This window comes from Rattus norvegicus, chromosome 19 (genome assembly GCF_036323735.1).
Source record: "Rattus norvegicus strain BN/NHsdMcwi chromosome 19, GRCr8, whole genome shotgun sequence".
Lineage (NCBI taxonomy): Eukaryota > Metazoa > Chordata > Mammalia > Rodentia > Muridae > Rattus > Rattus norvegicus.
This window is the reverse complement of record NC_086037.1, coordinates 74,055,285-74,068,182: the sequence shown is the minus strand read 5'-3', so window position 1 is coordinate 74,068,182 and position 12,898 is coordinate 74,055,285. Positions and strand designations below refer to the sequence as shown.

The window sequence follows — 12,898 nt, the reverse complement described above, 5'->3', positions numbered from 1 at the left end:
CTGATTGGGATTGATCATCTTTTTGTGGCCACTCTCCTGCGTTTGGAAGAGCCCAGTTTAGAACACCAAGCTAAGATGAGCAACCCTGTGACTGGAGAAACTACAACCTTGCTGGCCAGGCTTTGACTCTTGATGATGAGAGGTGACCACCACATGGCCAACTTAAAGTGTTCCTAGTTTGGGGCATCCTAGCCCTGACAAACTGCACAACCTATACAGCCACTTCCACTAGAGCCTTCCTTCAGGCTTTGTTCCTTCAGCACGAGCTCTGACTAAGTTGGTCATGGCAGGGTGCTTGGACTCTAGTCCCAGACCTTAGCTGGTTCATCCTTAGCTTAGGACCACTGAACCTAGTCACAGCTCCTTAGCTGGTTTATTCTTTAAACCACGTTTATTTGTTGGTCCTTAATGAGTTTGAAATTTAGATAACATTTAAAATCTTATGAGAAGAAATATTAAATCAGGGTAGGGGAGGTGGCTCAGTGGTTAAGAGCACTGACTGCTCTTCCTGATGTCCTGAGTTCAATGCCCATCAAGCACATGGTGGCTCACAACCATCTATAATGGGATCTCATGCCCTCTTCTGATGGGTCTGAAAACAGTGACCGTGTACTCAAATACATAAAATATAAGAGAGAAATATTCAATGATACTATTGATTTTCCCATATTGTCTCAATGATATGCTCCATTTTCTGTAAGATTTTGTACTTTCTCTTTTGTTTTGTGTTTTCTTTTCTATTAGTTTTCTGACAATATTTTATCTGTTCTTTTCTTTAAAGATGTATTTATTTATTTTTATTTATATGAGTAAACTGTAGTTATCTTCAGACACAGCAGAAGAGGGCATGAGATGCCATTACAGATGGTTGTGAGCCACCATGTGGTTGCTGGGAATTGAACTCAGGACTCTGGAAGAGCAGTCAGTGCTCTTAACCGCTGAACTATCTCTCCAGCCCCTTATCTGTTCTTTTTAAAGTGTATATTCCGGTACACTTTATGTCTCAGAAATTCATCTTTATTTTTATTTGGAGTGTTTTCCCTATCTGTTTCATCTTTCTTTTCCTTTGGAGCTCTTCCTATCAGTCTGTCAGTATTTACAGACTTCGTGTATCTCTTAGTTTTGCTCTTCATTTCTCTGGTGTTTTCTCTGCTTTGCTTTTGTGTTCCTGCTGCTGTGTATCCTTCCATCTCATCTCCTGTCTTACTAACCTATCTCACGGAATAGTCAGTTATGTGATCCATTTTTATTTGTGCTATTTTCATTTTAAAGCCCCAAATACATCCGTTTATAATGTATAATCACTAGCCTATTTGTGTTGAGTGTAAGACCACAAAGCCACATTATTATATCTTAATTGGGTCACCATATCCACAATCAGCATGGTCTGGCACAGGTTTTCACACTCTGTGGGAGGAGATATTGTTCTTAGTCTTAATGAGGTAGCAAAGAAGAAAGACTTTCACGAATGAAAGCTTAAACCTTTATGATCTGTTTTCTTTTTTTTTTTTTTTGTTGTTGTTGTTGTTGTTGTAGGTTACAATTTTATTTTTTTATTTTTTTTATTTATTTAATACTTCATAATAATTCTTTGGTTTCCGGGCAAACATCCCCCTCCCCCCTCCCCTTCCTTATGGGTGTTCCCCTCCCAACCCTCCCCCCATTGCCGCCCTCTCCCCAACAGTCTAGTTCACTGGGGGTTCAGTCTTAGCAGGACCCAGGGTTTCCCCTTCCACTGGTGCTCTTACTAGGATATTCATTGCTACCTATGAGGTCAGAGTCCAGGGTCAGTCCATGTATAGTCTTTAGGTAGTGGCTTAGTCCCTGGAAGCTCTGGTTGCTTGGCATTGTTGTACTTTTGGGGTCTCGAGCCCCTTCAAGCTCTTCCAGTTCTTTCTCTGATTCCTTCAATAGGGGACATATTCTCAGTTCAGTGGTTTGCTGCTGGCATTCGCCTCTATATTTGCTGTATTCTGGCTGTGTCTCTCAGGAGCGATCTACATCCGGCTCCTGTCGGCCTGCACTTCTTTGCTTCATCCATCTTGTCTAATTGGGTGGCTGTATATGTATGGGCCACATGTGGGGCAGGCTCTGAATGGGAGTTCCTTCAGTCTCTGTTTTAATTTTTGCCTCTCTCTTCCCTGCCAAGGGTATTGTTGTTCACCTTTTAGAGAAGGAGTGAAGCATTCACATTTTGATTATCCATCTTGAGTTTCATGTGTTCTAGGCATCTAGGGTAATTCAAGCATTTGGGCTAATAGCCACTTATCAGTGAGTGCATACCATGTATGTCTTTCTGTGATTGGGTTAGCTCACTCAGGATGATATTATCCAGTTCCAAACATTTGCCTACGAATTTCATAAAGCCGTTGTTTTTGATAGCTGAGTAATATTCCATTGTGTAGATGTACCACATTTTCTGTATCCATTCCTCTGTTGAAGGGCATCTGGGTTCTTTCCAGCTTCTGGCTATTATAAATAAGGCTGCTATGAACATAGTGGAGCATGTGTCTTTTTTATATGTTGGGACATCTTTTGGGTATATGCCCAAGAGAGGTATAGCTGGATCCTCAGGCAGTTCAATGTCCAATTTTCTGAGGAACCTCCAGACTGATTTCCAGAATGGTTGTACCAGTCTGCAATCCCACCAACAATGGAGGAGTGCTCCTCTTTCTCCACATCCTCGCCAGCATCTGCTGTCACCTGAGTTTTTGATCTTAGCCAATCGCACTGGTGTGAGGTGAAATCTCAGGGTTGTTTTGATTTGCATTTCCCTTATGACTAAAGATGTTGAACATTTCTTTAGGTGTTTCTCAGCCATTCGGCATTCCTCAGCTGTGAATTCTTTGTTTAGCTCTGAACCCCACTTTTTAATAGGGTTATTTGTTTCCCTGCGGTCTAACTTCTTGAGTTCTTTGTATATTTTGGATATAAGGCCTCTATCTGTTGTAGGATTGGTAAAGATCTTTTCCCAATCTGTTGGTTGCCGTTTTGTCCTAACCACAGTGTCCTTTGCCTTACAGAAGCTTTGCAGTTTTATGAGATCCCATTTGTCGATTCTTGATCTTAGAGCATAAGCCATTGGTGTTTTGTTCAGGAAATTTTTTCCAGTGCCCATGTGTTCCAGATGCTTCCCTAGTTTTTCTTCTATTAGTTTGAGTGTGTCTGGTTTGATGTGGAGGTCCTTGATCCACTTGGACTTAAGCTTTGTACAGGGTGATAAGCATGGATCGATCTGCATTCTTCTACACGTTGCCCTCCAGTTGAACCAGCACCATTTGCTGAAAATGCTATCTTTTTTCCATTGGATGGTTTTGGCTCCTTTGTCAAAAATCACGTGACCATAGGTGTGTGGGTTCATTTCTGGGTCTTCAATTCTATTCCATTGGTCTATCTGTCTGTCTCTGTACCAATACCATGCAGTTTTTATCACTATTGCTCTGTAATACTGCTTGAGTTCAGGGATAGTGATACCCCCTGAAGTCCTTTTATTGTTGAGGATAGCTTTAGCTATCCTGGGTTTTTTGTTATTCCAGATGAATTTGCAAATTGTTCTGTGTAACTCTTTGAAGAATTGGATTGGTATTTTGATGGGGATTGCATTGAATCTGTAGATTGCTTTTGGTAAAATGGCCATTTTTACTATATTAATCCTGCCAATCCATGAGCATGGGAGATCTTTCCATCTTCTGAGGTCTTCTTCAATTTCTTTCCTCAGTGTCTTGAAGTTCTTATTGTACAGATCTTTTACTTGCTTGGTTAAAGTCACACCGAGGTACTTTATATTATTTGGGTCTATTATGAAGGGTGTCGTTTCCCTAATTTCTTTCTCGGCTTGTTTCTTTTTTGTATAGAGGAAGGCAACTGATTTATTTGAGTTAATTTTATACCCAGCCACTTTGCTGAAGTTGTTTATCAGCTTTAGTAGTTCTCTGGTGGAACTTTTGGGATCACTTAAATATACTATCATATCATCTGCAAATAGTGATACTTTGACTTCTTCTTTTCCGATCTGTATCCCCTTGACCTCCTTTTGTTGTCTGATTGCTCTGGCTAGAACTTCAAGAACTATATTGAATAAGTAGGGAGAGAGTGGGCAGCCTTGTCTAGTCCCTGATTTTAGTGGGATTGCTTCAAGTTTCTCTCCATTTAGTTTAATGTTAGCAACTGGTTTGCTGTATATGGCTTTTACTATGTTTAGGTATGGGCCTTGAATTCCTATTCTTTCCAGGACTTTTATCATTAAGGGGTGTTGAATTTTGTCAAATGCTTTCTCAGCATCTAATGAAATGATCATGTGGTTTTGTTCTTTCAGTTTGTTTATATAATGGATCACGTTGATGGTTTTCCGTATATTAAACCATCCCTGTGTGCCTGGGATGAAGCCTACTTGATCATGGTGGATGATTGTTTTGATGTGCTCTTGGATTCGGTTTGCCAGAATTTTATTGAGTATTTTTGCGTCAATATTCATAAGGGAAATTGGTCTGAAGTTCTCTTTCTTTGTTGGGTCTTTGTGTGGTTTATGTATAAGAGTAATTGTGGCTTCATAGAAGGAATTCGGGAGTGATCCACCTGTTTCAATTTTGTGGAATAGTTTGGATAATATTGGTATGAGGTCTTCTATGAAGGTTTGATAGAATTCTGCACTAAACCCGTCTGGACCTGGGCTCTTTTTGGTTGGGAGACCCTTAATGACTGCTCCTATTTCCTTAGGAGTTATGGGGTTGTTTAACTGGTTTATCTGTTCCTGATTTAACTCCGGTACCTGATATTTGTCTAGGAAATTGTCCATTTTCTGTAGATTTTCAAGTTTTGTTGAATATAGGTTTTTATAGTAAGATCTGATGATTTTTTGAATTTCCTCTGAATCTGCTGTTATGTCTCCCTTTTCATTTCTGATTTTGTTAATTTGGACACACACTCTGGGTCCTCTCGTTAATCTGGCTAAGGGTTTATCTATCTTGTTGATTTTCTCAAAGAACCAACTTTTGGTTCTGTTGATTCTTTCTATGGTCCTTTTTGTTTCTACTTGGTTGATTTCAGCTCTGAGTTTGATTATTTCCTGCCTTCTACTCCTCCTGGGTGTATTTGCTTCTTTTTGTTCTAGAGCTTTTAGGTGTGCTGTCAAGCTGCTGACATATGCTCTTTCCTGTTTCTTTCTGCAGGCACTCATCGCTATGAGTTTTCCTCTTAGCACAGCTTTCATTGTGTCCCATAAGTTTGGGTATGTTGTACCTTCATTTTCATTAAATTCTAAAAAGTTTTTAATTTCTTTCTTTATTTCTTCCTTGACCAGGTTATCATTGAGTAGAGCATTGTTCAATTTCCAAGTATATGTGGACATTCTTCCCTTATTGTTATTGAAGACCAGTTTTAGGCCGTGGTGGTCCGATAGCACGCATGGGATTATTTCTATCTTTCTGTACCTGTTGAGGCCCGTTTTTTGACCAACTATATGGTCAATTTTGGAGAAAGTACCATGAGGAGCTGAGAAGAAGTTATATACTTTTGCTTTAGGATAGAATGTTCTATAAATATCTGTTAAGTCCATTTGGCTCATGACTTTTCTTAGTCTGTCTACGTCTCTGTGTAATTTCTGTTTCCATGATCTGTCCATTGATGAGAGTGGGGTGTTGAAATCTCCCACTATTATTGTGTGAGGTGCAATGTGTGTTTTGAGCTTTAGTAAGGTTTCTTTTACGTATGTAGGTGCCCTTGTATTTGGGGCATAGATATTTAGGATTGAGAGTTCATCTTGGTGGATTTTTCCTTTGATGAATATGAAGTGTCCTTCCTCAGCTTTTTTGATGACTTTTAATTGAAAATTGATTTTATTTGATATTAGAATGGCTACTCCAGCTTGCTTCTTCTGACCATTTGCTTGGAAAGTTGTTTTCCAGCCTTTCACTCTGAGGTAGTGTCTGTCTTTGTCTCTGAGGTGTGTTTCCTGTAGGCAGCAGAATGCAGGGTCCTCGTTGCGTATCCAGTTTGTTAATCTATGTCTTTTTATTGGGGAGTTGAGTCCATTGATGTTGAGAGATATTAAGGAATAGTGATTATTGCTTCCTGTTATATTCATATTTGGATGTGAGGTTATGTTTGTGTGCTTTTCTTCTCTTTGTTTTGTTGCCAAGACGATTAGTTTCTTGCTTCTTCTAGGGTATAGCTTGCCTCCTTATGTTGGACTTTACCCCTTATTATCCTTTGTAGTGCTGGATTTGTAGAAAGATATTGTGTAAATTTGGTTTTGTCATGGAATATCTTGGTTTCTCCATGTGTGTTAATTGAGAGTTTTGCAGGATACAGTAACCTGGGCTGGCACTTGTGTTCTCTTAGGGTCTGTATGACATCTGTCCAGGATCTCCTGACCTTCATAGTTTGTGGCGAAAAGTCTGGCATGATTCTGATAGGTCTGCCTTTATATGTTACTTGACCTTTTTCCCTTACTGCTTTTAATATTCTTTCTTTATTTTGTGCGTTTGGTGTTTTGACTATTATGTGACGGGAGGTGTTTCTTTTCTGGTCCAATCTATTTGGAGTTCTGTAGGCTTCTTGTATGCCTATGGGTATCTCTTGTTTTAGGTTAGGGAAGTTTTCTTCTATGATTTTGTTGAAGATATTTACTGGTCCTTTGAGCTGGGAGTCTTCACTCTCTTCTATACCTATTATCCTTAGGTTTGATCTTCTCATTGAGTCCTGAATTTCCTGTATGTTTTGGACCAGTAGCTTTTTCCGCTTTACATTATCTTTGACAGTTGAGTCAATGATTTCTAGGGAATCTTCCGCTCCCGAGATTCTCTCTTCCATCTCTTGTATTCTGTTGGTGAAGCTTCTATCTACAGCTCCTTGTCTCTTCTTTTGATTTTCTATATCCAGGGTTGTTTCCATGTGTTCTTTCTTGATTGCTTCTATTTCCATTTTTAATTCCTTCAACTGTTTGATTGTGTTTTCCTGGAATTCTTTCAGGGATTTTTGTGTCTCCTCTCTATGGGTTTCTACTTGTTTATTTATGTTTTCCTGGAATTCTTTCAGGCATTTTTGCGATTCCTCTCTGTAGGCTTCTACTTGTTTTCTAAGGGAGTTCTTCACGTCTTTCTTGAAGTCTCCAGCATCATGATCAAATATGATTTTGAAACTAGATCTTGCTTTTCTGGTGTGTTTGGATATTCCATGTTTTTTTTTTTTGGTGGGAGAATTGGGCTCCGATGATGCCATGTAGTCTTGGTTTCTGTTGCTTGGGTTCCTGCGCTTGCCTCTCGCCATCAGATTATCTCTAGTGTTGCTTTTTTCCGCTATTTCTGACAGTGGCTAGACTGTCCTATAAGCCTGTGTGTCAGGAGTGCTGTAGACCTGTTTTCCTGTTTTCTTTCAGCCAGTTATGGGGACAGAGTGTTCTGCTTTCGGGCGTGTAGTTTTTCCTCTCTACAGGTCTTCAGCTGTTCCTGTGGGCCTGTGTCTTGAGTTCACCAGGCAGGTTTCTTGCAGGGGAAAAGTTAGTCCTACCTGAGGTTCCGAGGCTCAAGTGTGCTCGTGGGGTACTGCCTAAGTCCTCTCCGAGGCGGCAGCAACCGAGAAGATCTGCGCTGCTCTTTCTGGGAGCCTCCGTGCACCAGGGTTCCAGATGGAGTTTGGTGTTTTCCTCTGTCGTCTGGATGTGCGCAGAGTGCAGTCTCTTCTGGTTTCCCAGGCGTGTCTGCCTCTCTGTAGGTTTAGCTCTCCCTCCCACGGGATTTGGGTGCAGAGAACTGTTTATCCGGTCTGTTTCCTTCAGGTTCCGGCGGTGTCTCAGGCGCAGGGGTCCTGCCGCTCCTGGGCCCTCCCCTACGGGAACTCAGAGGCCTTATACAGTTTCCTCTTGGGCCAGGGATGTGGGCAGGGGTGGGCAGTGTTGGTGGTCTCCTCTGCTCTGCAGCCTTAGGAGTGCCCACCTGACCAGGTGGTGAGGTCTCTCTCCCACTGGGTTTGGGAGCAGAGAGCTGCTGCAGGCCGGGATCCTGATCTGTTTTTTTTTTTACCACAGTGTAACTTTTAAAATAATGTTACATATTGAGACATCCATTGTAGGGAGAAAAACAGAATTTTTCTCTTTCTGAAAACCTTGCCTTATTTATTGCCTCTGCCTTCTTTCTTCTTCCTGAATCTCCCACACACAAATAACACTTGAGCATAGTATATGGATTTATTTAAATAATTTTGTTGATATATTAAATGAAGCAGTGTGTGTTTTTCCTCTGAATGTCTTATCATTTTATTCACAGGGAGGTACTGAATTGTTCACATGTAATTTGAAGCTGAATCAGCCACAAAAATGAATCAGGCAATGCATCCATCCACCATTAGTAAGAAATTGACCAGTGTTCCAGAATTACCTTTTAAGAAAGGACTACTGAATTTATCACCTGCACTGAAAGAAAAACATAGTCTCAAGTCTACAGATGTTAAAATTGAACCAATGGTCCTCAGGTCTCCCCCCACAGGAGAGTCGATTGTACGGTTTGCCTTGCCAATACCACTGAGAAAGACGAAGGAGTTAATATCAAGTCATGAAATGGTCAGGAAGATTACCCAAAACCTGAAGATGGTAAGGTTTTTTTCCTTTGTCTTCTACTGGTAGAGTTCCCAACATGGTCACTAGCTGGGGTATTTGCTGTAAGCCAGCATGAGAATCAGCTATATTTATGATGGACTCAGTATATTATTATGCCCATGTTAAGATTTATTATGCCCAGCATGTGAAGAGAAATCAGAAGGAAAATGGGACCAAGGCTATAGATCGTTATCTGACTCAAGTTATCTGAGACATTCTTAGTTCCTCTGGCAGTGAATCATGAAAACTCATATAGAATGTGTTCCAGAGGAAGTCATTAGACAAAACCCAGAGTGATGATACCTTAAAGTGGTCTGTCTATGGCTTTACTGCTATGAACAGATACCATGACCAAGACAACTCAATATAAAGGACAACATTTAATTGGGACTGGCTTACAGATTCAGATGTTCAGTACATTACCATCAAGGCAGAAAGATGGCATCATCCAGGAAGACATGGGGCTGGAGGAACTGAGAGTTTCACCTCTTATTCCAACGGCATCTAGGAGAAGACTGGCTTCCAGGAAGCTATGGTAAAGGTTTTAAAGCCTATGTCCACAGTGACACATATACTCCAACAAGGTCATTCCTGTTAATAATGCCATTCCCTGGATCAAGCCTATACAAACCATCACATGGTCCCTGACAACCACATACTAGAATTTGAGAATCCAAGGAAAGCAGGAGTTCAACATACAGCATACTATCTGGGATAAAAACCACTCTTTCTAGCTTCCTGAAAATGAAATTTCTAAATGTCAGACTAAAGCCACCATTCCAAGTAGGACCTTGTGAGTATGAGCATCTGAAATCCCATTCCAGCTGTAGTGATGCTTGTCTGCACTTCAAGCAAGAAGAGCAAGACAGACTATAGCACTTGATATTTCCCCAAGTTTTTTTACATAAGGATTGACAATCAAGTTGTAAATAGTTGTTAAGTGGCACAAGGAGGGAAGACACCAAATTAAAGATATTATAGTTTATCATACTTCTAAGACACCTGTTAGATCACAGTTTGCTTTTGTGGAGAATGTCTTTTGAAATTTTTTGCTTTTTACTCTTTAAATTTCTTTTTAAAAATATTTTAAATGTTCATTTTACAGCCTGATTGCAGCCTCTTCCCTTCTCTTCTCCCAGTCCCACCTTTAGAAATCCCTGCCCCATTGTGCCCTCCCCTGGGTTATCTAGTGCCAGCAAGTCTAGGGATATCGTCTTCCACTGAGGTCTAACCAGGCAGTCCAAATAGTGGAGAGAGGATCCAATGGTGGAGATCAAGGACTGTGACAGCCCCTGTTCCACGTGTTAGGGCAACCACATGAACATCAAGACTGTACCTTTGCTACAAATTTGTAGGGTGTCTAGATCAAATTCCTCCATTCGTCCTACTTAGTGTCCCAAGGTCTGTGAGCCCCCATGGTACTAGGTTACATGACTCTGTAGGACTTCCTGGGGGTGTCCTTGTCCCCTCTGACTTTCCAACTTGTATGCCTCACTCTTCTACAGGACTCCCTGGACTCAGCCTGATGTTTGGCTGCATCTTTGCATTGGCTTCAGTCTGCTGCTGCTTAAAGCCCCTTAGGAGACAGTTATGCTAGGTTCCTGTTTGCAAGCACAGCAGAGTATAATAATAGTGCCAGGGGTTGGCTCTCTCACATGGGATGGTCTCAAGTTGGGCCAGACATTGGCTAGTTGCTCCCTCAATCTCTGATCCATTTTTTTTCCTTTTTTTCAGAGCTAGGGACCGAACCCAGGGCCTTGAGCATGCTAGGCAAGCGCTCTACTGCTGAGCTAAATCCCCAACCCCTCTGATCCATTTTTATCCCTGCACATCTTGTGAGGGGTTGAGGTGTCTGGGGGTAGATTGATGTTCTCCCTTCTTCCTCTGGAAATCCTGTCTGGCTACAGGAGGTGGCCATTTCAGTCTCTGTGTTCCTTTCTTGTAGGAATCTAAGCTAGCCACCCATGTAGACTCCCCATATTATCTCCTATCCTTGGTCTCCAGCTAGTCACCAGAATTTCCTCCATCCTGATTTCCATTCTCACTCCTAGGCCACTTTCACTCTCTTTACACCACACCTTAATGCCACTACCATTCTCTTCCTCATGTCCTCTTCTAACCAGTTCTCATTCTTCATTCACCACAGATGACTACTTAGCTTCTTCTTCTGAGTAAGCTTTTTGAATCCTCCCTTGGGATCTCCTTATTACCCAGTTTCTTTGGGTCTATGTATTGTTGCATAGTCAGTCTACATTTTATCACTAATGCCCACTTATAAGTGAGTACATGTGTCTGTTTGGCTATGTGTTTCCTCTCTCAGGATGATATATATTCTTAAGTTCCATTTCTTTGTCTGCAAATTTCCTGATGCCTTGGTTTTTATTAGCCAAATAGTATTCCATTGTATAGATGTACCACATTTTCCTCATTTAGTGATATTCTGAGAAAAATCAGACTTTAAGGAAAACTCTGCTTTCTTCAGTCATTCACAGATACTTACCTTTTTTAGCCATTTATTCATTATAAAGAACATACAGCCTTGGAATGTTTCATGACTAGGAAGTAGACTCAAACACTATTGAGCAGGGCACCTACTTGCCAATGTGTGATGAGTCAATGGGTAGAAAGCTTACATTTCTGCCACTGACAATAAAGTGACATCTGTTAAATTGTAGTGCAACTGTTCTAGCATTTTGACTATGAAGAAATGCAAATCACTTTCCATTTTTCTTAGGTTGTTTCTACCTTAGAGAAGACCTTTGGAAATATCAATGAAGATAAAGAAAAAAGAGCAGCAAAACCTGAAATAGAAGGCTTCAGACAAGAAGGCTTGTCTGTATGTGTTTATAATGCTAATGCAAAAAAATATGTGCTGGAAGGGGTCAACTTTCGCCTTCAGAATCCACACACACTGTCTAAATGGATTGCTCTGTACAAAGAGATTCTCTTGTGACATTTGACAGAAGAATGCTAATGTTTTCAGTCTCAGCCAATTCCTTCTGTCTTAACTCTCTGTAATCTACTCTTTATAGTCTTGCTTCTATTGTGAGTTTTAAATATGAGCTTGGTTATTTTGATTGCCTTGGTTATAAGAAAGATCATTGCACCAGCAAAATGGTTCATTGGATAAAGATGCCTGCTATTAAGCCTGACAACTTGAATTCAGTCCTTGGGACCTGCATGATGGAGGGAGAGGGCGAACTCTTATAAGGTGTATTCTGACCTCCATGTGTGTACTTTTGCAAGCAAACATGAGCCTCACCCATAGTTAAATAATAAAATGTAAGTTTTAAAAAGTATTCTTTTCTAAACTTTAATGTAGGAAATAAAGAGTTTTGAGATTTAGTAAATTGTTGTAATTCACGTATTATCAGTGCAGTGTGGTTCTCCCTAAATTGGTTGTTCTTGTTTTTGTTTGTTTCTTTGCTTACTTTTAAGCAAATACTTTTAAGGTATTTTTAAAATTTTATTTTTGTGTATGTATGTCTCAGCATATGAATGTGCACATATGTGGTGGTGCCTACAGATGCCAGAAAAAGACATTAGGCTAAAGAGATAGGATGTTGTAAGCCAACCAATGTGAGTGCTGCAAACTGAATTCCAGTCTTTTGAGAGGGCATCAGGTACCCTTCACTGCTGAGCCACCACACAAGCACTATTTTACATATATTTGACTCATCCAAATGTTTGCATTGAGGATTTCTTTTCATCTTTATTAACTTGGGTATTTCTTTATTATTATTATTATTATTATTCTTATTATTATTATTTTCTTTTCTTTATTTTATTTTATTTTTTTTATTATTAACTTGAGTATTTCTTATATACATTTCGAGTGTTATTCCCTTTCCCAGTTTCCGGGCAAACATCCCCCTCTCCCCTCCCCTTTCTTATCGGTGTTCCCCTCCCCACCCTCCCCCCATTGTCCCCCTCCCCCCAACAGTCTAGTTCACTGGGGGTTCAGTCTTAGCAGGACCCAGGGCTTCCCCTTCCACTGGTGCTCTTACTAGGATATTCATTGCTACCTGTGAGGTCAGAGTCCAGGGTCAGTCCATGTATAGTCTTTAGGTAGTGGCTTAGTCCCTGGAAGCTCTGGTTGCTTGGCATTGTTGTACATATGGGGTCTCGAGCCCCTTCAAGCTCTTCCAGTTCTTTCTCTGATTCCTTCAACGGGGGTCCTATTCTCAGTTCAGTGGTTTGCTGCTGGTATTCGCCTCTATATTTGCTGTATTCTGGCTGTGTCTCTCAGGAGCGATCTACATCCGGCTCCTGTCGGTCTGCACTTCTTTGCTTCATCCATCTTGTCTA

The 12,898-nt window shown here is 40.7% G+C and overlaps 1 protein-coding gene across 51 annotated transcripts in view; it reads left to right on the top strand.

The window, feature by feature from the left end:
* The window catches only part of Ccdc7a (coiled-coil domain containing 7A), a 410,765-nt gene that overhangs the window by 3,317 nt on the left and 394,550 nt on the right, over window positions 1-12,898 (top strand). For 50 of the 51 annotated variants that reach the window (XM_063278219.1, XM_063278211.1, XM_063278227.1 and 47 more), the window contains exons 3-4: window positions 8,262-8,584; window positions 11,325-11,426. In XM_063278219.1, the coding sequence (XP_063134289.1) occupies window positions 8,312-8,584; window positions 11,325-11,426 (375 nt within the window). In that variant the 5' untranslated portion in view covers window positions 8,262-8,311. The remainder of the gene's footprint in view (window positions 1-8,261; window positions 8,585-11,324; window positions 11,427-12,898) is intronic. The other variant, XM_063278233.1, reaches the window with a different exon arrangement.